Source organism: Canis lupus, chromosome 11 (assembly GCF_011100685.1).
Source record: "Canis lupus familiaris isolate Mischka breed German Shepherd chromosome 11, alternate assembly UU_Cfam_GSD_1.0, whole genome shotgun sequence".
NCBI lineage: Eukaryota > Metazoa > Chordata > Mammalia > Carnivora > Canidae > Canis > Canis lupus.
In genome coordinates, this window is record NC_049232.1 from 11,862,510 (window position 1) to 11,889,273 (window position 26,764).

At 34.4% G+C, this 26,764-nt stretch overlaps 1 protein-coding gene across 5 annotated transcripts in view; it reads left to right on the plus strand.

Annotated features, from left to right (window-relative positions):
• The window catches only part of SRFBP1 (serum response factor binding protein 1), a 64,432-nt gene that overhangs the window by 30,435 nt on the left and 7,233 nt on the right, over positions 1–26,764 (plus strand). For all 5 annotated transcript variants that reach the window (XM_038551931.1, XM_038551933.1, XM_038551930.1 and 2 more), the window contains 2 exons: positions 11,864–11,935; positions 26,462–26,543. In XM_038551931.1, the coding sequence (XP_038407859.1) occupies positions 11,864–11,935; positions 26,462–26,543 (154 nt within the window). The remainder of the gene's footprint in view (positions 1–11,863; positions 11,936–26,461; positions 26,544–26,764) is intronic.

The following is a 26,764-nucleotide window of genomic DNA, read 5'->3' on the forward strand; positions in this document are numbered from 1 at the left end:
AGTCATACAGAGAGAGAGAGAGAGAGAGGCAGAGACACAGGCAGAGGGAGAAGCAGGCTCCATGCACAGGGAGCCCGACGTGGGATTCGATCCCGGGTCTCCAGGATCGCGCCCTGGGCCAAAGGCAGGCGCCAAACCGCTGCGCCACCCAGGGATCCCCCACTTTCATTCTTTTACATGTAGCTGCCCGGTTGTCCCAACATCATTTATAGAAGAGGCTGTCTCTTCCCCACTGTATATTCTTACCTCCTTTGTTGTAGGTTAATTAACCATACAAGCATGGGTTTATTTCTGGGCTCTGTTCTTTGATTTACCTACTTTTGTGCCACCACCATACTATTTTGATTACTGTAGCCTTTTAGTATTGTTTGAAATCTAGAATGTGATACCTCCTACTTTTTGTTTTGAGTCAAGGTTGCTTTGGCTCTTTGGGTCTTTTGTGGTTCCAGACAAATCTTAGAATTATTTGTTCTAGTCCTGTGAAACATGCTATCTGTATTTGAATAAGGATTACATTGAATCTTGGATTGCTTTGGGTAGTATAGATATTTTAACAGTATTAATTCTTCCAATCCATGAGCATGGTACAACTTCCTTTTTATTTGTGCCATCTTCCATATTCTTCATCAGTGTCCTAGTTTTCAGAGAAGGTTATTCACTTCCATGGTTAAATTTATTCTTAGGTATTTTATTCTTTTTGGTGCAATTGTGAATGGGATGGTTTTCTTTTTCTTCCTTAGGGTTCATTATTAGTGTGTAGAAAGGCAACAGATTTTTATATAGGCATACCTTGTTTTCTTCTTCTTTTTATTGCATTTCACGGGTTCTGCATTTTTTTTTTTTTTTTTTTTTTTTTTTTTTTTTTTTACAAATTGAAGGCTTATAGTAAACTTGTGTTGAGCAAATCTATTGGGAGCATTTTCCAATAGCATTTTCTCATTACATGTCTCTATGTCACATGTTGATAATTCTTACAATATTTCAAATTTTTCATTATTATATTTGTGATCTGTGTTCCAGTGAATACAGCTTGCTAAAGGCTTAGATAATGATTAGCATTTTTTAGCAATTTTTCTAAATTAAGCTCTACACATTGTTTTTTAGACGTGATCCTGTTGCATACTTAATCACAGTATTGTGTAAACATAACTTTTATATGCTCTGAAAAACTAAACCATTTATTTGACTCACTTTATTGTGATACTCGTTTTATTTCAATAGTCTGGAACCAAACCCACAATATCTCCAAGGTATGCCTATGTTGATCTTGTATCCTGAATTTTACTGACTTCATTCATTAGCAGTATTTATTTCAGACTTTAAAACAACAACTATAAGAAGAGAAAAAAGGGTATTACATACCGATAAAGGGTTCAACCCAACAAGAAGAGAGAACTCTTGTAAATATTTATGCACCCAACATAGGAGCTCCTAAATATATAAATCAAACATTAATACACAAAAGGGAAAAATTGACAATAATATGATATTAGTAGGAGACTTTAATACCTCACTTAGATCAGTGGATAGATCATCCAGACAGAAAATTATTAGGGAAACATTGGCCTAGAATGACACATTAGAGCAGATGGACTTAATAGATAAATCAGAACATTCCATCCAAAACGGCAGAGTTCACATTCTTCTTAAGTGCGCATGGAACATACTCCAGGACAGATTGTATGTTAGGCCACAAAACAAGTCCCAATTAATTCAAGAGAATGAAATCATATCAAGCATCTCTTTGAACTACAGTGATATAAAACTACAAATAAGTACATGAAGAAAACTAGAAAAAAACACAAATATATGGAAAATAGGTAACACGCTGCTAAACAATCACTGGGTCAACCAAGAAATCAATTCATTTCATTCAAACAAATGAAAATGGAAACACAATGTTCCAAAATCCATAGGATGCCAGGAAAGCAGTTTTAAGAGGGAAGCTGATAGGGCAGTCCTACCTCAAGAAACAAGGAAAATCTCAAAAATGGTAACTTTACACCTAAAGTACCAAGAAGAAACAAAGTCTAGATAGAGTTAGTAGAAGGAAGGAAATAATAAGGATCAGAGTGGAAATAAACAAAATAGAAACTTGGAAAAAAGAACACAGTAGAAAAGATTAATGAAACTGAAAGGTGGTTCTTTCAAAAGATAAATAAAATGGAGAAATCATTAGCAAGACTCATCAAAGAAAAGGACAGCACCCAACTTAATAGATCAAAAATGAAAGAGAAGTTTAAAATACAAAAGATCATAAGACTATTTCAAATAATTCTATGCCAACAAGTTGGACAACCTGTAGGAGATGAATAAGTTCCTAGAAACATAAAATCTTCTAAGACTGAACCAGGAAGAAATAGAATATCTGAATAGACCAATTGCGAGGAATGGAATTGAATTAGTAATCAAAACTTCCAACAAACGAAAGTCCAAAACCAGATGGCTTCACAGGTGAGTTCTAAACATTTAAAGAAGAGTTCATTCCTATCCTCCTCAAACTACTCTAAGAAATTGAAGAGAAAGGAACTCTTCCAAAATCATTCTGCAAGACCAGCATTACCCTGATACCTGAAACAAAGATACTATTAAAAAAACATACTTATAGGCCAATATCCCTGATGAAAGAAATCCTCAGTTCAAAATATTAGGCAACTGAATTCAATAGTACAGTGAAAGGATTATACATCATGGTCACGTGGGATTTAGTCAGGGGATGAAAGGATGGTTCAATATCTGTAAATCATTCAACATGATATACTACATAAATAAAATAAAGAATAAAAATCTTATGATCATCTCAAGACATGCACAAAAAGCATTTGACAAAATTCAGTATCCACTTACCATAAAAACTCAGTGAGGTGGGTAAAGAGGAAATGTACCTCAACATAATAAAAGCCATATGTGACAAATCCACAACTAACATCACACTCAGTGGTGAAAACTTGAAACCTTTTCCTCTAAGATTAGGAACAAGACAAGGATACCCACTCTCAGCACTTTTATTCAACGTAGCACTGGAACTCCATATAACCATGAGAGGCAAAAAAAAAAAAAAAAAGGAGGGAAAGGCATCGAAATTGAAAAGGAATAAGTAAAACTGTCATTGTTGTTGCCATGATACTATATGTAGAAGACCCTAAAGCCACCAGTCTTTGCTTTAAAGCCTGTTTTATCTAAGTTTTGCTACCCCAGCTTGCTTTTCATTTCTGTTTGCATGGATTATGTTTTCCCATCCGTGTCCACTCCCATCTGTGTGTCTTTAGGTCTGAAATGAGTCTCTCCTAGGCAGCTAATAGGTGGGTCTTACTTTTTTATCCATTCATTCATCCTCTGTCTTTTGATGGGAGCATTTAGGCTATTTACATTTAAAATAATTATTGGTATGTATATACTATCAATAATTTTTTGGGACGCCTGGGTGGCTCAGAGTTTGAGCACCTGCCTTCAGCCCGGGGTGTGATCCTGGAGTCCCAGGATCAAGTCCTGCATTGGGCTCCCCGTGGGGAGCCTGCTTCTCCCTCTGCCGTGTCTCTGCCTCCTCTCCTTGTCTCTCATAAATAAGTGAATAAAATCTAAAATAGATCACATATTTTATATTTTATATATTATATATATATGTATAATTTATTTGGTTGTCTTTTTACACAGTGCAGTGCCTGGTGTTCTGCACAATAGAAAGCTCTCAGTAACATGTTTCAAATATTAATATGCACATCTATTATAAATAGGTTTTTGAAGAGGTTATGTAGCAAAGAACCATTTACATTTTTCTAATCAGATTAAGGATAAATCTATCATACTTGTTAGTGAATCTTTTTAGTTTCCTTTTTTTTTTTTTTAATCCTTCATCTAGTGATAATGCTTCAGACTTTGTTGTTCATTTTTCATTTCAGGTTTAAGAATTTGAATTTCAAAATAGTTCAGCAGTGTATTGATAAGATGTAGAAAAGTATAATTTAAAAAGCAAAAGACAGACATTTCCTTTGGTTTTGCTTAGTCCTGTAATTTGCCAGAAAATTTCACACACTTTTATAATGTCATCTCAGGGCTATTCTTATCACCAGAGCTCTTCATTTCAAATCAACAAAAATATATTAGGTCTATACTTTATATGCCAAATGCCTCTGCTGCTTTATACAAATATAGAAATTAATAAGATGTTTACCCCTGAGAAGTGTATAAAGAAATGAACATGTGAGCAGAATATTAGTAAAATGCATAAAACACTGATAGACCTTTCAGAAGAGGACCACTTAGTACAGCTTTGAGAATTCAAGGAATGCTTTCTGTAGCATGAAGCTGAGCCTTAAAATCATAAATTATGATTTATTGGTGTAATTGTCCTTCTCAACACCCAAATTTAACCAGTAGTATCCCATCTCAGCTGGCTTCTGTGACTCTTTGAGAGAATCCAATTAGTTCCTCCTTTTCTGACATAATAAAATGTTGCAGGGATTATGGGTTTCCTGTTTCAGATTTCTAATCAACCATTTCCATAAGAAGCCCTGCTGCTTTTCAGTGCTATTTAGAAACCAATATTTTTCATTAGGGACAAAAAGAATATAAAAGGTAGGTAACCAATTATTATTTGGCATCCCACAAATAAAAATTTAAAAAATAGTTTACCAAAAATAGAGAAAAAGGAAATTTATTTAGGAGATGTTAATAAAACTGGATTGCATATGAGACTCTTGGAAGGAGTCTATGGTAATACTAAAGCAGGAAGATACATTGAGAACAGGTAGTGAAAGGATTTGAACATCAGACATCTTTGACTTCGTTCTATATTCAGGACATTTCCACAGTGGACCTTGGAGTTGCTGATCCTGGAGTCAGGAAAACTAGTTAGGTTGTTTTAATCCACACAATCCATAATGGAATCCTGAACCTATGGTAAGATAATGGTAGTCCAAAGGAGGGAAACAAATTCAACAGTTAGAATAGTAGAGCAAAACGGGGATAGGAACATAACAGAAGCATGACGAAGAGGCCCGCAGTGTCAGATGACTCTGAGCTCAGATGACTCTCAGCAGCAGAGGCTGGAGATGCCATTAATTACAATAGGGAACACAGGAATAGGTGAAGGAGGAAGACAGAGATACTTTATTTGGAAAAAAATCCCTTGGCAATATGATGACAGAGTATAGCTTATTGAAGTTCCATCTGGTAGAACTGTATTTAGGAAACAGTAGAACAGTATTTAGGAACAAAGTTTTTTGTTGTCACCGAAGGGTACCCGTAATGAGATTTCCATCTGTAGAAAAGCATGAAGATTTGGATGTCAGTAGCTCTCTCATGAGTTATTTCAGATTCTGTATATTAGAGAATGTATTTCTTCTTGCCTATTTTCCAAATATACCAGAAAAACTCTAAGAATTCAGACTTCTCTTGCCATGCTTTCTTTGTATCTAGTATTAGGCCCTCATAACCTAAACATACTCCAGTTTTAATCACATTTGGAAAATACAAATGGGTTCTATATTTTATTAAGTTAAAAGCCCAATCTTAGTGGGAGCCTGTTGGAATTAAAAATGTTGGCATGGTTACTGCCTCTAAGTGATTTTTCTGTTGACTCAATCTCCCTCCCCACAGCCTGATTGATATAGGATAGTTTGATTACAAACATACTTTGCCCACTGAATCAGAGACAACACTACAGTGGTTATCTAGTTATGAGTCAGAAGTCACAAATCTCAAAACCCTCTAGAAAGAAGTAGGACAAGAAAGTAGCCCACTAACCAAAATTGGGATTACTAATTCCAGTTAAATTCGCTATTTTGATTATAAGCAAAGCATCTGGCATAATGTGAAATAAGGGAACTGGAATATTCTCATGAGTCTTGTTATTGGATAACTACTTTTAATGTAGGAAATTTGAACAACTTTAGTTGAGTATGATAAAAGAATGAAAACTATTTCTTATTTATCACCACTGACAACAGAATATGGCAAAAAGCAAAATGTGGAGATTCCAAGCTCAGCCCTGTTGTAATACCTTGAATGGATCTCTTTAACTTTGTTGGGCTGACTTCCTCTTAGGCTCATTGATTCACTGGAAGGATTCACAATATTTAAAAAAAAAAAAAAAAAAAAAATCTTTTAAGACAGCAAAAGGAAAAGGCAAATGAGGGGAAAGTCCAGAAGACACCAGGCATAAGCTTGCATCTGGCTTCCTCTCCCAGTATAGTCATATGGACATACCCCCAGCAGTGATGTGTGACAACACTTGCAGAGTGTTGCCAACTAGGAAAGCTCACTTGAGCCTTGGTGCTCAGGGTTTTTATTGGGAGCCAGTCATGTAGACATGAATTACATGCATGACTGTCCTCATCACCAACTCTGACTTAGGCCTCCTAGGGTATAGTCATAGCCACCATAAGTCACATTGTTAGCATAAACCATCCCATCAAATTGGTATCATGTGTTCAAAGGGTTCAGAACTTATTCCAGGAGCTGGCCAATGGCCACTCCTGAAAATACACCTTTTTCAATTACGTGCAGAGTTGAGCAGCCCAGGCCTGCTGAGTTAACCCTTTCCTACATTGGTACAGAATTACATAATAGCTTAAGTCTCTTACAATTCTAATGTTTTAATGGATTACCTCCTTTCATAAATCGTAAAGAATTAAATGCTTTATTTCATCTATGAGATGGATTGGATAATTTTAATCATTTGAAAGATTAAAGAAATAAATGATACTAATGCTAGAAAATTCAAGTTGGACTGAATGTCTAAGAATGAAAGAAGGTGCCTTACACAAGTCAACACAGAGCCCTGCTCACTGATGAATAAACTTGCAAATGAATAAAATCCTAAAATTCAGTGTAAGGAAATCTAAGGAAAAGAAACTACTTCTGCCCAGTTTCAGAAGCTTACTTAGCGTTTGGTTAGTAAATTACTGATTTTTTTTATTTCCCTTGCATTGGTGATAAATTTGAACTTTTTTTTAACGAAAATCCTTTATAGGATTTCTCTACAGTTGACTAAAATTGCTCAAGTTTGATTTGTCTAATTTAGTATGAGTCTCTCTTGCACTCATTTTAAAAGTTGTTTGGTACTGTGGTATTCCATATTTGGTATAACAAATGTATTCTGTATTTCTCACCTTTAATGTAACCTTGGTATCTTTATTTTCCTATTTATCCTTGATGGTTTTCTAGTTGAGAACAGCTTTGTGTTTTTGCTACTTGTGGGTGTTTTTTTTTTTTTTTTTTTTTTTTTTTGTTACTTATGTGTTTTCTCATATTGGATTTTAAAATGTTAAAAAATTTTGTTTCCTAAACTGAAATGTATCTAGGTATTTTTCCCATGTCCATAATGTATGTGTATAAAATTTGCAAATTACCATATGGAATAATGTATTTTGTTCTACTTTTGAAATTGTTGCATATTTGAGATGGGTATATTCATTTTAAAATAGAGAAAAACCTTTCTAAAACTTAGAATATTTTTATCTGAAAAAAAGCTTTGAAAGTAATTCTGTATAAAAAGAAAACTAATTGTTCTTATCAAGCTAGTCATTTTATTTAGAATAATTTGTATTAGAATATAATGTTCAAAATAAATCCATAAGACAGATATACCCTATTAATTATGTTAAGACTCTAATGTTTTTTCCCCTATTTTGAGCTTTCTTGAATGTTGTATGAAAGTCTTCTGTTAGTAGTACGTTTTTATTTTTCCATATCTTACAATTCCTGCTATGTCTCATTTCACTTTTTTTTTTTTATTTCACTTTTTTCTTTACCTGAATTCTTCCTCTGATGCATGATGTCAACTCCTCCCTTCTAATTGTTCCTCTTTGCCTCATATCTTGGTGAAGTCCTTTATTTTTAGCCTTTTTGAAACACTGTGTTTTTTGTGTGCCATGTATATATAGCATAGACTTAGATTTTGCTCTTTGATCCATTCTGGACATCTTTTTCTTCTAGTACATACATTAAACTAATTCATATTAAATTCTATTCCTTATATTTGCTCTGAATTCCATCATACTATTTTCCATTCTAATTGTTGGGTATTTTATGTTGCATTTATTGTGTTTTTCTACTAAATGTCCTTTTTTTGCAATTTTTAAGAAGTTTTTTGTATTTAGAAAGATATTTTTATTTCCTGATTATCTTTGTATTTATATATTTAATTGTGCCCTTACTTTCCCATTATCTAATGTAATATTTTACTTTCCAGTCCATTTTAAATGCTGTCCTTTGGCTCCAGTCTATTATATAAACAATAGTCAAAGATTTTATTCTCTCCCTTTCTCCCCTATTTTTTCAGTTGCATTTTTTTTACTTAGAATATTTAAAGTTTACATTCAGTTCTTTATCCAGTGCCCCCACATTCGTTTTCATTCTAGCTCTGCAAATATGTATTCATCATCAGTCCTTTTACCTGAGTTACTTCTTTTTGCCTGAGGCTCCTCCTCCAGAAGATTGCCCCCAAAGGGGCACATGTGTCCAATATTCCCTGAATTTTTGCAGATTGAAAACTTCTCTCTATAGACTTGATACTTGTAGAACAGCTTAACTAGGTATAAAATCCTTGGCTTGTATTTATCTTAAAAATGCTACTCCAGGGGATCCCTGGGTGGCGCAGCGGTTTAGCGCCTGCCTTTGGCCCAGGGCGCGACCCTGGAGACCCGGGATCGAATCCCACGTCGGGCTCCCGGTGCATGGAGCCTGTTTCTCCCTCTGCCTGTGTCTCTGCCTCTCTCTCTCTCTCTCTGTGTGTGACTATCATAAATAATTTTTTTAAAAAATGCTACTCCAGACTTGCTTTGTATATTATTCTTGATGTCTTTGATAACAGCCTTATTTTCATAATCTCAGGTTCATGAGACTGAGCCTTGGGTAGAGCCCCGCACTCAGCAGAAAGTCTACTTCTGATTCTCTCCCTCTCCCTCTGCTCCCTCCCACCCACTCTCCCCTGAGTATAGAGTTCTACCCAGGGCTTAGTCTCATGACTCTGGGATCATGACCTAAGCTGAAATCAAATCATATACTCAACGGACTGACTCACCCTAGCACCCCTCAGATAAAATATTTTTATTTACATTTTCTGTTTTCCTTTACCTGAATTTTTATATGAATTCATTTGGTGTTTTTTGTTTGTTTGTTTTTAATACTCACCATTTGGTAGTCAGGGTCCACCTCATGTAAGTTTGGCAAAGGGTATTTCTTTTTTAACGGGTGTTGATAAGGAGGAATTGATTTACATGTCTTTTCTTTTGTCTCCATAGGGCCCTTAATTTCTCTCTTTCTTCTTTACCTTCATCATTATATATGAAAGGAGAGGCACAACCCCCATTTATCTGATTCTCCCCAGAGCCTACTTCTTGAGGCCACATGCTTTTTCAGAACCACTTGCTTTCAAGCCCTTCTCTATGTTCAGTGCTATGAATTACCAAGTCTCAGACTTAAATCCATTTTGACTCTTTGTGGTAGTTTTCACTTTCTCATGATGCTTTTTGTCTTCACTTATATATGTCCTTCACTCCACTCACCTTTTTATTTTCCCAGCATCTTAATCTTCTATTCCCTAGCTTTCAGTATGTGCAAGCTTGCAATTCAGTGAGTGCTCTGTTGAATTTGGTGTTAGTTTCTCAACTTGGAGATATTTTGAAATTTATTGTATCCTCTGTCTCCTAATAATGATGAAGGCTTGGTTCATGTAGTCCTTGTTGAATTTATTCTTTTGGAGGGAGTATGTGGATGAGTTGAAATGTAAGCAACGTTATCCTCTGCATGTATTATGTTCATACACAATAACATTTAACTGATTTTCTCTTGAGATTGATTTTTTTTACTTACAGAATAGAAAAAGATACAGCCAGCCAACAAAAAATTTTGGATTTTTTTAAACTATAAATAGTTTTACTGACTTTAAACTGACAGGGAAGTCATCTTTCAAATTAGTTCATCAGTTTCTAAAGACATATTATACACACACACACACACTTAAAAGAATATTATTTTTGTGCTCTTTATATAGATTTGTTTTACATACATATTTTTTACAGTTGTGTTAGTGTATATGAAATAAAATTGAGTATTCCCAAGAACTGCACTTTCTGATCTTTTTGGCATTGGACCATTATTATCAGTGTTTCTTTTTTTTCCCCATTCTACTCTTTTTCCAAAAGTATGGTATAGGTCTTTACTACAGAGTATGTGGCAATTTTTCAGGAGTTACACAAATCAATGTGTATAAAGGTAATTGCTCCATTCTTATTTATAAAAAGATTATAAACATTAGAAAATATATTAATGTCCATATGTTAATTTGGTCAAACAAATAAGGGCAGTGATGTAAGAGAATGAAAAGAAAATGGTTAGACATTTGCCATGTCATTAAATGATTAAACTAGTTTACGAAATGCAATGGTCTGTTTTTAAAGATTGATTGATGGGTTGATTAGAGAGAGAGAGCATGCGAGTGTATAGAGTGTACAGTGGAGAGAGGGAGAGAGAAAGATGCAGACTTCCCACTGAGCGTGGAGTCCCAGGCAGGGCTCCGTCTCATGACCCTGAGATCATGACCTGCACTGAAATCAAGACTTGGAGGCTAAACAAATTGAACCACCCAGGCACTATAGTCCTATTTTTGTTTAAAATATAATTTAGGGGCACCTGGGTGGCATAGTTGGTTAAAGCCTCTGACTCTTGGTTTTGACTCAAGTCATTATCTCAGGCTCCTATGAAATCAAGCCCTGCACTGAGCTCTGTGCTCAGTGTGGAGTCTGCTTCAGACACTCTCTCTCTCTCTCTCTCTCTCTCTCTCTCTCTCAAATAAATAGGTAAATCTTAAAAATATGTATATAATTCAAATAATTTTATGGAATAATACCTGTATAGTTTTTACCATATCACACTTCTCTTACTGTCACTCAATATTGTTTTAAAACTATCTGATTTTATTTAGCTTTCCTCCAAATACTATAAAAAATTGCGAAAATGTTCATTGTATTTTTTCACGCACAGTAGAATAACTTGATAACTGCTACAAGAAATTTCATTTTTGTATGATCTAAAGTCATCATTCCTTAATGAAATGTATGTCAAACTTAATTCTCTTAAAAACGTAGAAGGTGTACAGGAAAATTATAACCATGTAAATATTGCTAGTAATTTTACTTATTTTTTCTCTGCTTTTCTGATTTTTAATTTTCTGAAGTAAATTTGGATTAATGCCTTGTATAACATAAAAGTATTTTGTAGCTTAGATTTTTTAATCATTAATTAAAATTAAGTATTTCTCTATAATCTTTACACTTCTCTATAGAATGATACAATTGCTAATGTCCTGAAATGTCATTAAAATAGGTAATAATTTCTTTGAACTTTACAAGTCTGAAATTAATATTTTGAGTTATTTCAATCTTATTTCAATTAAAGAACTGTTATTAAGCTGGAGATTTTATGGCACGTGGAATTATCTGGCTTCCATGAAATGAGTGTAATTAGCATTAGCTCTTAAATTCATTTTGCTGTGGTTTTTCATAGCATGATACTCTGTTAGGAGTTATTCTCCTCTAAATATTAAGAACCTATTTAATATCAGATTACTTAAATAAACAAAACTTGGAAAGAAATGTACCTCATAATAATGAGTGATGCTTTAAAATTAGACTCATAACTGGGGAGCCTGGGTGGCTCAGTCAGTTAAGCATCCTACTCTTGATTTCAGCTTAGATCATGATCTCAAGGTCATGAGATCCAGCCTACATCAAGCTCTGGTGTGGGATTGAGCCTGCTTAAGATTCTTTCTCTTTCTCTTCTCTCTCTCCCTCCTGCCCTCACCCAAAAAAAGTAAATTAGACTTATAACCAAAATTCCTTTTTTTTTTTTTTTTTTACAGGAATTAAAACCTGATATAGTAACTAAATCTGCTCTTGGTGATGATATCAACTTTGAAAAAGTCTGCAAAAAGGTATATTCTGTAATGGATTGTCTTTGTTTTAAGAAAAGTTGCTTATTTATGTGGTTGACTTACTTTTCCTTGTCACCATTTTCCTTAAAGAAAAAACTTACCAATAAGCCAGTTACTATTAGTATATAATGATTTTTCCCTACTTGAGTTCCATTATTGCCACCAAAATAATATTTCTTATGGTGATTTATGAATTTTGCATTACTTCTGATATCATACCTTCATGGTCCTTAAAGGCATGCTGAACTTAAGGTGGCATTTATGTGTTAGATAACAATTAGTCTGTTAATCTTACTAATCAGGACAAAGATTATTTTTCTTTTTTCCAAATAATTTTTATGACTATTTCATTTAATCTCTTTTATTTACTACCCCATGAAAAATTTGTTTTTACCCCCTTTTTACAAATGAAAAAAACAAAGGTCAGACGAATAAAGTGAGCTGAGTACAGTACACCACTGTTAAATGGGACTTTCACTCAGTTCTCCTGCTCCTTACTATTTCCCCTTTTTCATTTTTGCCCGCTTTGCTAATGTTTACATGAGACATTTCCAGCCTGAGAACAGATTTTGCATTAACAGATGTTTCTGTGTTGTTTTCTGTTTTCTCTTCCATTGGCATTTGCTCTAATGTATATTATTTCATGTTTCTTACTTTTATGTCCACTTTGTTCTTTTCTACTTTTTTAATGTGGAAGCTTTGGTTACCAGTTTGAGACCTTTCTTCTTTTGTAACAAGCGTTTGGTGTTACAGAGATGCCTTTTTTAAGCATTCCTTTAGCTGCACCCTTAAATTCAATAGTTCTTATTTTCATTGAGTTCACAGTGTTTCAAATTTCCTTTGAAACTTATATTAATTTTGAACAGTTAGAGGGTCTCCCAGGTATCTCTTCAGTACTCTTTCTTTTATGATCTATGAGCAGGCTTTTTATGATTTTTATTTGTGGTCCAGAATATGGCTTATCATGGTGAATATTTCATATGCACTTGAAAACAGTTGTTTTCTCTGGGAATTAGTTTCCTAAAAATGTCAAGTAGGTCACATTAACTGTTGGTGTTGCTCAGGTGATTTATGTCTTTACTGATTTTCTGTCCACTTGTTTTATTACCCAGAGTCGTATGTTGGAATCTCCAACTATAGATGTCAGTTTGCCTCTTCTGGCCCTTAGGAAGAAATGTTCTGTTTATATAGACTAGCAGTGACTTTCCTGCAAGTAATATGAGACATGCTAAATTTTAAAGCATTTTTAGGAAAGGCAGAATATGAAAGTTTTTTGTTTGAGGGGAGAGAGAATTTTTTTGTTGTCATTGTCCTGATAAGAGCAACACTAAATCCATGAAGACGATTTTACAACAGGCTTTTATTTTGTAGTAGCATAATTTTACAGTAAATATTTTTATTTCATAGAATTTTTTCACAAAGAGAGGAAAAAAATTATTATAGTTTTAAACTGTGGTTTGGTCTGTATCTCAGAAAAAAATAATGATGTTAAATCAGAGTAGTGGTAATTGAATAAAAATGTTATAGAATGTATTTTTGTTTTCTCTTGAGAGCTTAAAAAAATAATCATTTTCCAGAATAAATTTTTTGAGCTTTCTGGTTGCTGAATTCTAAAAGTATTCACTAATGTTTAATTTACAGTGAAAGTAAAAGGGATCTTCTCTGCTAGATTCTTTTCACTTTGGAAAACTAATATTGGTGTATGTGTAATATTTGTAAAATCAGTTTCTTAGGGTATCCTCTTCTATTTACAACCCTTCATTCAACTTCATACAGTGTGTGAAATGTCATTTATCAAAAAAAAATGAGTCAACAAACATCTATATTAGCTTATTGTTATTTTGTATTAATAAATTCACTTGCATATGACAAGATTTGTAGTCATGAAATCATTTAAAAATTTATTTATTTTAGAGAGCATGTTTGTGCATGAGTGGGGTGGGTGGTGGTGAGGGACAAGCAGACTCCCTGCTGAGCACAGAGCACAGAGCCCAGAAGTGGCCATTGTGCTAGATCTCACAACCCTGAGGTCATGACCTAAGCTGAAATCAGGAGTCAGATGCTTAATTGACTGAGCCACCCAAGTGCTCCTATAGTCATGAGATTCACTACTAAATCAGATAAAAAGCTTAGGATCTCACCATCAAGGGTCAGGTGAAATCTGATTACATTTCTGCTCTGTTTATACCTTCCTCCAAAAAAAAGCAAGGAAAGAAGGGGAAGTGTAGAGGGAGGAAGAAGAAACATATATTCCATCCAAGTTCTTGATAGAACCCTGGAGGGATTTAAAGCCAAGGGAAACTGCCCTGCTTAAGACATCATTTCAGGTTCCTCCCAAGCTATTTAATTTCACCTATTTTGTTAGTTAGTGTTTTATTCCATTTGCAATATTCTTCCATTGGATTCAAGTTCTTCTGTTTGAAAATCTGTTAATAAATTAAACCTCTAAAAATGAGGCAGGCAGCACTGTTAAGCACTGTTGTGGAGAGAGCATTGATTGTTCTTCAGTCCTAGGTAGTGAGCTCAGTGGAAGGTAACCTCACGGGAATGAAGTCCATTACATAAAGCTCTGCACATTTGAGGCTATCTGACCATCATAGCAGAGCAAACTAATTTATGTAATATCTTACAGCTTGCACAGTTCTTCCATATCGCTCTTATCTCAATTGATCTTACAACAGTGATCTCATGTAGAAAGCATTCAGCTGCACATGTGTGCACCCACGTGTGTGTGTGTGTGTGTGTGTGTGTGTGTGTGTGTGTAGTAATAGTAGTGTCTTCATTTTTCAAACGCAGAAAAGGGGTAGAAGGGTTAAGTAGGCAATTGATATGTATATGATGAAAGTTTAAAGCTAGAGAGTTGAAAGATGAAAATTTTGACATTTCCAGAGAGCTGGTGCCAGGATTTCAGGAGCTTCTCAATTCAAAACATATGTTGCATGCAAAGCAATCAGCAAGGCAGTGTGGAAGAAAGGAAGGGGATAGGAAACACAGTATTTTCTAGAGGAATATATAATCTCGTAAGGAATTAAAAAACAGGTATATTAAGTACAGGATAAGGGGAAGCAAATTATTATCTATTACCATCTGTTAACAGTTGCTGACTCATTAGGTGCTTTATATATGTTAGCTTTCTCAGGGAAGATAACTCCATTTAACGAAGGGACAAATGGGCCTGGAAAGGTAAAAATATACCTATTGTCAGTCCTTAGCAGATGGCAGGTCCAAGGTCTAAACCCTGGTCTCTGCCTACAAAATAAAAGTTCAGGAGAAAAAGTTTGGTATGGGTCCTATTTGCAAGACTGCATTTTAGAATCATGGTGTCCCAGGGATTGTTAGAGTTAAACAAATGCAGAAAGGTCTCCTCTTGTTTTCAGTGTGGACTCTAAGCCTTAGGATTGCTACAGTTCTTCTGTTCCAGCTGAATGGGCTGTTCCTTATTACCCCCCTACATGTTTTTAATAAATGCAAAGAATATAACTTCAGGTGAAACCTGGAAATGAAGTCTAATTAATATTATTAAGAATACTGCTATCAGCATTCTACCTCTGCCAGTTCACTCAGTTTGTTGTAGGCAGCATTTCGCAAGAATGAACGTTGCATGTAAGAGAGCTTTTTCATTTTTAGACTCTTGTTTATATTCACATGTACATTCTCAAAATTCTTTTCAGAATTGAACACCAAATGCTTGTGTTCATAATAAATACCCATATGCCAAAATAAAATTTTTCCATAAAAAGATGAGGTGTTTTCCCCTTTTTTATTGAATTTATTTGAAATGGAAGAAACTGGAGGTGTGTGAAAACCGCAGTTTCCTGAGAATTTTCCATGGCAAATGTTGTGTCAACATTAAATAAGGAAAGCTGTGGTTCCTTCATACCCTCTAATATTATGAAGTCTTTCTTCATGCAGGTGTAAAAACTGTTCATAGAGAATACTTAGCCTTTTAAGCTTCAAAATAAGTTTGTGTACATTTAAGGTATATGACTGTATTCGAATTTCTTCTGTAAACCTCCATTACATTTTTCATATCTTCAGTGAAGTTTATCACATTCTGTCTTGGATGAATTAGTTGATCATTTGTCTTAACCTTTAATATTAAAGCAAGATTGTGAGCCTCAAAAGATGGTGTTTGTGTCCTTATGTGTAAGATCATGCCTTCACATATTGAGGCATGCTTATACAAGTATAAATATAAGTAAACATATGAAGAGGGATAAAGCAAGTGAGGAAGGAAGATGGACGGTAGTGAAATAAGAGATAAAGGATTTGAAAGGTCTCCTAACAGGTCCTGCCCTGCTTACTCCAGCAAGTTCTTCCCCTCAGTTCAGGGACTTTAGCCAAAGCTTTGAACCTTTGCCTACTTACTTTACAAGCCTCCTTTTTAATGCTTATATTTAATTTCTATCCAAAAAGATTTGATGGGGGCTTGAAAATGTCAGAAAATGAGTGAAAGTTATCTCAAGTGGTTTAGAATAAAACTGGTTGAGAATACTAGACTGAATTAAAAAACCTGACTGTGAGTTCCTAACTGGCTAAGTAATCTTGAAATCAAATCAAGACTGTTAGTCTAATTATTGGATAAAATAAGTGATCTATATTCCCTGTACCTCTTGTTAAAATTAGAATTCAAGAATGCATTGAATGATTTCAAATTGCTTTGTTAACAATAAGATTAAACAGGAGTTTAAACTGTTAAATTTGACATTTTTTACTTAGGAGAAATAAAATTTAAATGATTGCTGTCATTTTTAAAATGTGATAATTTTAACTAAGACTTTATTTAAATCAAACATTTTAAGAAATACCATGTGTCCCTTTTTTTATTGGTCTTTGAAGAATGAAAGCTGAAATCCTTAGTATTTATAAAACGTGAACCTATGCATATGCCATTAACAATTTTTCCATTTGCAGTTTTTCCCCATTAGAATATTTTTTCTACTCCCCAAATCATAAGCTACTCAGATTTGCAAATTAACAGATCATCAAGAACATATATAAATTAATTAAAAACAACTAACAACCAAAGGTAAGGAAGTTTGAAGTACTAACTATACCTTAAGGAGATCCATACAATGTAATCTCTTTGCAAAGATTGCTGGTTAGCAAAGGGAAGAGGCTTAAATTTCTAGGAGTTTCTGCAGTCTAATCAGTGTTGCTTTGCCATTCATGCAGTTCACTTACTGTCTGGCTCTTGCTTTTTTTTATTTTGTTTTGTTTCTTTTTCCTTCATTTCTCTAATAAACCCTTCCAGATCCCACATTCTGGTAATGCATTTTTGATGCCCTTCAAAGGCCTGATTGCATCAGATGTAAAAATGCCAGGCCTTACCTTCTCAGTGTTGTTTTGTTTTGCCAAAAAAAAATTAAATGTTTTGTGCACCCTTACATACTCAGCAAGAGTTTTATGGCATTTCTACACTGCATTATCTTTTGATGTTTAAGTATTCTTAAATAACTGACATTTTCATATTTCAGTAAACAAGAGTAGTTTGTTCTCTAAGATATTTGGTGATGATATTATGTAGCCAACTTTAACAAAATTGCCCATTTATAAAACTTAGAAGCAATAGGACATACTAAAATGTGTATTCTCAAATATTATGGTACAAAGTAGGTTTATCACATACCTACAAGACTACATTATTGATAAGTAGATTTCCAGTTAAATGAATGAGAAGTTGAGAAGCTATTTCTTTTCTTTTTGCCTAAAGATTCTGATACATTAACTTCAAATATTTTGGTAAAAAATTTTGTATTTTTTTATTCTAGCTTTATTGAGATATAATTGACATATAACAAATACTGTATAGGTTTAAGTTATACAACTTGAAGGTTTGATACGCATATATATTATGAAAAATTACCATAAGATGGTTAATTATCATGTCCGTCACCTTATGTAATTACAGTTTTGTGTGTGTTGCATGCATTTAAGATTTACTCCTTTAGAAACTTTAAATTGAAAAAAAAAAACAAACTTTAAAGTGTATAATGTTGTTGTCTGTAACCACCAGCTAAATATCAGATCTGTAGAACTTACTCATCTTTTAATTGGAAGTTTATACCCTTTGACCAAAATCTCCCTGTTTCCTCCATTGCCACCACAAGTCTGTGGTAACCAACAGTCTGTTATTGCCTCTGTAAGTTTCTTTTTTTAAGATTCCACATATAAGTTATACTATGCAGCCTTTGTCTTTCTCTGTATGATTTCTTTCACTCGTTGTAATGCCTACCAGGTTCATCCATATTGTTGTAGATAGAAGGATGTTCTTCTTTCTCATAACTAAATAATATTCCATTTTGTGTAGATAGATGTATATATAGATATCTCATTTCTGTATGTATACATCTATCTACACACACACACACACACACACACGCACCATGTTTTCTGTATTCATTTCATTTGTCAGTGGACTCTTGGTTGTTTCCTCCTCTTGGTTGTCATGACTGATACTTCAGTGAATACAGTATCTCTTTGAGATAGTGATTTCATTTGCTTCAAGTGTATAGCTGGAGTGGGATTGCTGGATCATATGGTAGCTCTAGTACTAATTTGTTGAGGAACCTCATCTGTTTTCCCTAGTGTCTGTACCAGTTTGCATTCTCACCAGCAGTGCTCCAGGGTTCCCTTTTCTCCACAGACTTGCCAGCACTTGTTAGTTCTTTTTTTTGTTTTTGTTTTTGTTTTTTTTTTTTTGATACTGACCATTCTGACAAGTGTGAGGTAATATCTCATTGTGGTTTTGATTTACATTTCCCCCAGTGATTATTAGTGTTGAGCTTCTTTTCATGTACCTCTCGGCTACTTTTTCTTTGGAAAAATATTTGTTCAAGTCCTCTGCCCATTTTTTAGTCAGATTTTTATTTTATTTTATTTATTTACTGTTGCATTATATGAGTTCCTTCCATACTGTGGATATTAGCCCCTTGTCTGAGATACAGTTTGCAAACATTTTCTCTGATAGTGTAGATTGCCTTTTCATTTTGTTGATTGTTTCTTTTGTCTTGCGGTAAATTTATAGTTTGATGTAGCCCCACTTGTTTATTTTTGCTTTTGTTGCTTGTGTTGGTGTCACATCCAAAAACTCATTGCCAAGACCAGAGTCAAGGAAGTTTTTTCCGTACGTGTTCCTAGGAGTCTTAACGGTCTCAGGTTTCACATTTAAGTCTTTTTAGTCCAATTCAAGTTAATTTTTATGAGTCGTGTAGGATATGGGTCTAGTTTCATTCTTTAGCATATGAATATCCAGTTTTTCCATATCATTTTTTGAAAAGACTGTCTTTTCGCCTGTCAGGTATTCTTGGCTTTCTTGTCAAATAGCAATTTACTGTATGTACATTCTCAATTCTCTTCCATTACTATATGTATCTGTTTTAATGTCAGTACCATACTGGTTTTATTTTTGCAGCTTTGTATTGTAGTTTGAAATTAGGAAGCATAATGCCTCCATCTTTGTTCTTCTTTCTCAAGATTGTTATGGCTCTTGGGGATCTTTTGAAGTTCCATACCAATTTTAGGAATTTTATTTTCCTATGAAAAATGCCACTGGGATTTTGATAGGGATTACATTGAATTTATAGATATATTTGAGTACTATGGATATTTTAACAATAATAGTTTTTCCAATCCATAATGATGAGATATTTTTCCAATTTTTTGTGTCCTCTTCAGTTTCTGTCATTTAAGTCTTAGAATCTTCAATATACAGATCTTTCACTTTCTTTGTTGTACTTATTCCCAAGCATTTGATTATTTTTGATGGTATTATAAATAGGATTGTTTTATTTATCTTTCAGATATTTCATAGGAATGCAACTGGATTTTTGTACATTGGTGTTCTATCCAGTAACTTTCCTGAAGTTATTTATTAGTTTTGTTTTTTGGAGTTTTTAGGATTTTCTTTATATAACTGCATACCACATAAACAGAGACCATTTTACTTTTTTCTAACTTGGATGCTTTTTATTTCTTTTTCTCACGTAATTGCTCTGGCTAGGGTTTCTAGTCCCATATTGAAAAAGAAATAGCAAGAATGGGCTCCCTTGTTTCTGACTTCAGAGGAAAAGCTTTCAGTTTATTACTGTTGAATTTATTAGCTCTAGGTTTGTTATATATGACCTTTATTATGTTGAAATAGGCTTTTTATATCCTCTTTTAGAGCTTTTATCATGAAAGATTGTTGAATTTTCTCTTTCTGCATCTAGAGAGAAAATCATAGGATTTTTACTCTGCTGGTGTAATGCATAATGTAAATTGACTTGCATATATTGAACCATGCTTGCATTTCAATGATTCCACTTTTTATTGTGCTACAGAGTTTGATTTGCTAGAATTTTGTCTAGAATTTTTACATATATTTATCAGGGATATAGAACTATAGTTTTCTTTTTTTGTAGTATTCTTATCTGGTTTTGATATCACAGTTTTAATGACTTTGTAAAGTGAGTTTAGGATTGTTCCATCTACAGTTTTTTTAAAGAGTTTGAAAAGAGTTCATATTAATTCAGGAAGTCACTTATTTTCAACCTGTTGTTCTTAACTACATTCTTTTTTTTTTTTTTTTTTTTTTAATTTATGATAGTCACACAGAGAGAGAGAGGGAGGCAGAGACATAGGCAGAGGGAGAAGCAGGCTCCATGCACCGGGAGCCCGATGTGGGATTCGATCCCGGGTCTCCAGGATCGCGCCCTGGGCCAAAGGCAGGCGCTAAACCGCTGCGCCACCCAGGGATCCCCTTTACTACATTCTTTTAAACAGAATTACATTCCTACCTGTGTAGTAGTGTTTATCTTAGCCACTGTTAACATGGACACTGCCTCATAGTATAAATTGGACCTCATGTTTATAGCTATTCAAAACTTTCCCAGGGGCATAAAATGTATTCTCTGGTGTGGAATGATAACAGGAAACTAAATGCCCACACCTCATACATTTCCTAAATAAGCCACATAGTCAGTACATATTAGTTGCCAAACTTAAGAAACATAAAGGATGAGAATATGTTTTATATAATATTTAAAAGTAACTACTTTTATCAATAAAATACTTTTGACAGGATAGTATTTTTATTTACTGATGGCATTTACTGTTTAAAAAAACACAAATTCCATATAATTACAGAAGTGAGGCTGTGGTATATATAATTCTACATACTAAGTTGTTAAGTAATCATACCTGATTAGTGACTATTATATATATATATCTGTATACCTTGTAGACTCAAGCCTTTTATGTTCTTTAAACTCACTGCTAGGGCAGCCCTTGTGGCCCAGCGGTTTAGCGCCGCCTTCAGCCCAGGGTGTGACCTTAGAGACCTGGGATCAAGTCCCACGTTGGGTTCCCTGCATGGAGCCTGCTTCTCCTTGCCTGTGTCTCTGCCTCTCTTTCTGTGTGTGTCTCTCTGAATAAATAAAATCTTTAAATAAATAAATAAGCTCACTGCTATTCCATATGGATGCATAAGCTCTACCCTACACTCTCCCAATGTGATGGCACCCCTGGTATCATGCAGTGCAGTTGCCTTTTTAAAAATCAGTCTTAACTTCTTGCTAACCTGATATTCTCTTCAAGTATGCCCTCCACAAAGGTTGTGATATAAAAGTACAGTTATAGGGGAAGACACACATAAGAATAATAAGATCTTCATTTATTAGAGTAATACATAATTTATAATTATAAATCCTATTATAGAGCTTTTTTTTTTTTTTTTAATAAAATTTACTAAAATCAGATCACTGAATCACAGTTACTCTGGGATATTTCCAGGGCATTGCTGAGTAAGCTCAGTGATATGATGATCCTTAACAAAATAGTTTTTACTTGGAGTCAGCACTAAACATGCAAGTATTATCAGTGGTCTTCTAAAACTTGTTATAGCTAAGATGGTGGGATGTAATTAGCTCTGGAATAAAAGAATACCCAGTTCATCAGAGCTTTTAGCAAGTTGTCAAAGCAGGAGTTTGGAATAGTAGCAGGTATGTTTTTGAACAATTCTGTATGAACACATTTAGTCAAAATTTATATAGGATTCCTATAACTTCTTAACTAAAACAGTTGAAATTAACTCGTGTAATTAGAACAGTTATTTCCTAGTTTATCTGTTTTACAAATAAAGATGTTCATATATTGAGGACTACCTTTGAAGTGAGTTATTAGCAGCTACAAGGTGGAAATACAGTGAAAGAAGCAGTTACGGAGTAACAGCTCCTGCTGGAGGGTCTTCTGTTTTCTTGTAGAGAGAGAGAACAGGCTTCTGGCCTGTGTGTATTTCTCAGAACTGATTGGTTTCGTTCTCATTTTTTTTACATTCAGTTGTACTGAGATAAGTCCTGCCTATTAAAACATGCTGCTTTTTCACTAAATACCAGATTGTCCCCACTAAGCCAGAATCTTAAATTACATCACCATTCAGGGAAACAATGCATTTAAAGTTGTAATTTGTTGCTTTGATTTGGCAATAAAAGTCTGTCACAATAGTGTTTTTGTTTTATTTTTATATATTTTTTAAAAGATTTCATTCATTCATTCTTTCTTTCATTTAGAATGAGGCGCAGGCTAGGGTCAGAGACAGCAAGAGTGAAAATCTCAAGCAGACTCTGCATGGAACACAGAGCCTGACACAGTGCTTGGTCTCATGCCAAGATCATGACCTGATCCAAAATCAAGAGTCAGACATTCAACTGACCAAGCCACCCTGGTGTCCCTGTTTTTGTTTTAAATTGGACTTTTGAATATCATGAACCTGCTAAAAAAAAATTTTTATTCCTAACTTTTTAGTTTGCCCCCCCCCCCCCCCCCCCCCAGGGATTCTACTTGCATATTATTAGAGCAGTTGTCACTTTTTCTGTAAAAAGTATTTTAGGCTTTGCAGGCTTTACATTCTCTGTTACAACTACTCAATTCTGCCACATGATATAGCAGAGCTATGGATAGTATGTAAATGAATGAATTTTGCTCTGTTTTCTTAAAACTTTTTTTTTTTTTTTTTTTTGAGAGGCAGCAGTTTAGAACTGGCCCATAACCCAGTTTGCCAGCTACCAGTTTTGAGAATCAAGTACTTCTCCAAAACTATTTTATGAAAAGGACAGTTTTCCAGTAGTCCTTCCAGACATTCAACTTTAGTTGGTTTTTAGGGAATTTACCCTATACATCAGTATGTGTGTTAGTATGTTTTAAGTATTGGCTATTGACTTTAATGGTGGTTTATAAGAATTTAGATCTCTTTCCTCCTTCAGCCCCTGTGTCATATATGTACCCTCCTTAACTTCCATCCTTCTAAGGCACTTGGGTCAAATTTAGAGTAGATGTACATTTATTGATTCTTTTATTTTGACTGTGAGTCATGTAGTGAGTAATTATCATTTTTCCTTTTTCTGCATAATATTTCTATTTCCTACAGTTTATTTTTTCATGTTAGTTTCCTATCTTCTTTCTAGTATAGTACCAAACTCTAGTATAATACCAAAATCTCTCAAGATGTTTAATACACTAGGAGCACCTGGGAGGCTCAATAGGGTAAGCATTTGACTTTGACTCAGGCCATAATTTTGGGGTCCTGGGATCAAGCCCCTAATCTGGCTCTGCCCTCAATGGGAAGTGTCTCCCTCACCTCTGCCCCTCCCCCTGCCCATGCTCTCTCTCAAATAAATAAAATCAAATAAATAAAGTAAGTTTAATGCACCAGGTATCTCCTGCCACCATCCTGAAAATGCCTTTGGCCTGCATCTCCCATCTGTTACATCCCATACATACCTCATTCTTTGTATCCTTCTTCATTTTAGTGGAGCTTAGTACCTTCTAGGGAGAAAAGTTGAAGAGATGTAACCTCTTTTAAACCTTGCGTGCTGGGAAGTAGTTTTATTCTTATCTAATTTCGGTATCATTTTCCTACAAAATTTTTATTCTATGGTCTTTGACCTCCAATTTTGATTCCTGATTTGTATGGGGGGGGCAGGGGGGTGTAATGTGTTTTTTTTTTCCTCTGGAAGCCTGTAGACTCCAGGATTCTGATACGACTCTCAAAATCATGCCCCTCATCAAGGGGTTCTGTCTTACAGCTTTTAATATACAACCTATAAAACTAAATCAAGCATATTCTATATGTTTAGCAACCCATCTTGTTGCCAAGTGAATCAGGATACCAGCAATAGGTTTTCTTTCCAGATACTCTCATACATCTCCACTGGCAGATAAAATGGGTAAGAAGTCCTATATTGGACTTCAGGAAATCCAGCAAGGTGGTGAAGCAAAGGATTATTTTAACACTGTACTTAGTGAATAGTTTCCAAATGGACTACCATTTCTTAGACAAGGTTGAACAGAGGCGATATCTAAGAGTCTGTGAGAATCAAAGTTTTTTACCCTAAGGCTGCTCTAGCAAAGTACCACAGACTAGGTGTTTAAAACAACAGAAATTTATTCTGTCATGTTTCAGGAGGCTAGAAATCTGAAATTAAGGTGGCAGTAGGGCTAAGATCCTCAAAAGTTTCTAGGGAAGAACCCTTCCTTGCTTCTTCCAACTTGTGCCTCTGGCCTTCCTTGTACTGTGACAGGATAACTGCAGTCTCTGCCTCTGCCTTCTTCCTTGTCTTTCTGTGCCTCTATCCAAATGTCCCCCTTATGAGGACATCAGTCATAGTAGATTGAAGGCCACCCTAATCCAGCATAATCACCTTTTAATTATATCTGCAAAGACTCTGTTTCCAAATAAGGTCACATTCTGAGTTTGTACTTGGACATAAATTTTAGGGGGATATTCAACCCGATATACAAGATAAGTAGATGACAGATACAATTTAAAGAAATTATTTTCTGAGTAATATTGCTTAGATGAGTCCTCCAAACACAGTAGACTTCAGACAGCCATCATCTTGTGTTTACTAATGTACTCATATTTGTATTACTAAGAGGGAAAAAAGCTTTATAGTGGGCTATTAACAATGAAGAGAAAATTAAAGACTTTGAGGCTGACAGCTCTAATTTGACACACTAGTGAAATGTATTCATTTATCCTGTGGGATGTTTATTGAATGCAAACTGTTAGCAGTTACTGTTCTAAGCACTAGGTCTATAGCAATGAGAAAAACAGAGCTGCTGCCTCAGAGATGTGAAAATATCGACCCTGGCATGCAATGCTAAGTAATATGAAGTAGATAGTTATGGGAAGTGTTGCTGAGATAACGTTAGAGCAGATAGGTGAATAATAAGAGATAATCAGCCATGTATATATTTAGGAGTATAGTATTCCAGGTAAAGAAGAGCTTGCAATGGAATAGCCTAAGCTGAATCAGAAGGCACTAAAGTTTAAAGAAGAACAAATAGGGGCATATTGTGATCTGGCTACCTTTTTTAAAAGCTCACTGTGACACTCTGTGGAAAATCAGGAGTCAGAGAGCAAGTGATCAGGTTTGAGCATATCACATTGGTACAGCAGTTAAGTGTTAGTGAATTGTTCAGAAGTATGAAGAGTAGAAATGATGAGAAGTGATGGGTCCTGAATATATTTTGCATTTAGAAACCACAGGATGTGCTAAAGGATTAACTGAGCTATGAAGGAAGGAGAAATGTGATAGAAGAATTCTTTAAGTTTTAGCTCTAACCAACCAGCAAAAGTGTAATTACATATAATAAGGAAAGATTGAAGAAGTAGGTTTGAGAAGGCTATCAATTCTTGGGGGTCCTGGTGGGTGATTCAGTAGGTTAAGCATCCAACTCTTGATCTCAGTTCAGGTCTTGATCTCTGGGTCATGAGTTCAAGCCTCATGGGTGTGGAGCCTACTTTTAAAAAAAAAGAAAAAAGAATTTTCTCTTCATATGTCAGGTAGGAGGTTCATAGATGAGTCTCAAGCTCAAGTTAGAATAGCAGTTAGAAATTTGGAAGTTGTCATCCCACAGATGATATTTAAAGAATTATCCCCAATCATGAATTTTCTAACTTTATTATGTTAAATATATAATCAGTTCCAATTCAGTCATTGTCAGATGTTTATGAAGTGTTGGCTCTTAGCCAAGCAATGGTAGAAGGTTATGAGAATATAGTAGAGAGGCTAGACATTCAAACTACAAATATTTAGCATCATGTAATTTTTACATCTCTATTAACTGGAATATCAAATATAAACAATAGTTATAAATTATATCACCGAGCTTATCACTAATATGTTATTTGATTCTTTCATATTAATTTAGTCTTTTTAATTAGGTCTCTTACCCTCTTTGAAAGTAGAAGCTATATTGCATTTTTTTAATATCACACAGAATGCCTACCAGAGTTCTGGAAATATATTAAGTTCTCAAAGAATATTTGTTAGTTGACTACATATTATTTGTTGCGGGGGCAGTTGTATTTTGTCATCATGAGTTTTATATTTTTTATCAGATTATACAAGTGACTTCTCTAATGAGAATACTAACAAATTCCTGTTTCCTCTCATTTTAAAAAATTATGATACATTTTCTTTTATGCACTTCTTAAGAGTACTATCTTGTTTTTATTCCCATGTTTGTTGTTCAAATTTGCAGCCTGATTCTACTGCAACTGAAAGAGCAGTTGCCAGACTAGCTATGCATCCTCTTCTGAAGAAAAAAATAGATGTGCTAAAAGGTATGAATCAGATGACTTTTAAGCCATGTACTTAAATGCACTCGTATATATGATTTTGAATAAATTACTTCATTTATTTCTATGGGTTTTTTGTGTTGTTTTGAGGGCCTTTTATAAACATCTCCTTCAAATATTTTTAAATGTAGGAAGGTGCCTGAAAATATGGAAGTTATCTGATGTCTAATTAAATCTGTATTTTTTTCCTAAATTTTAACATATGA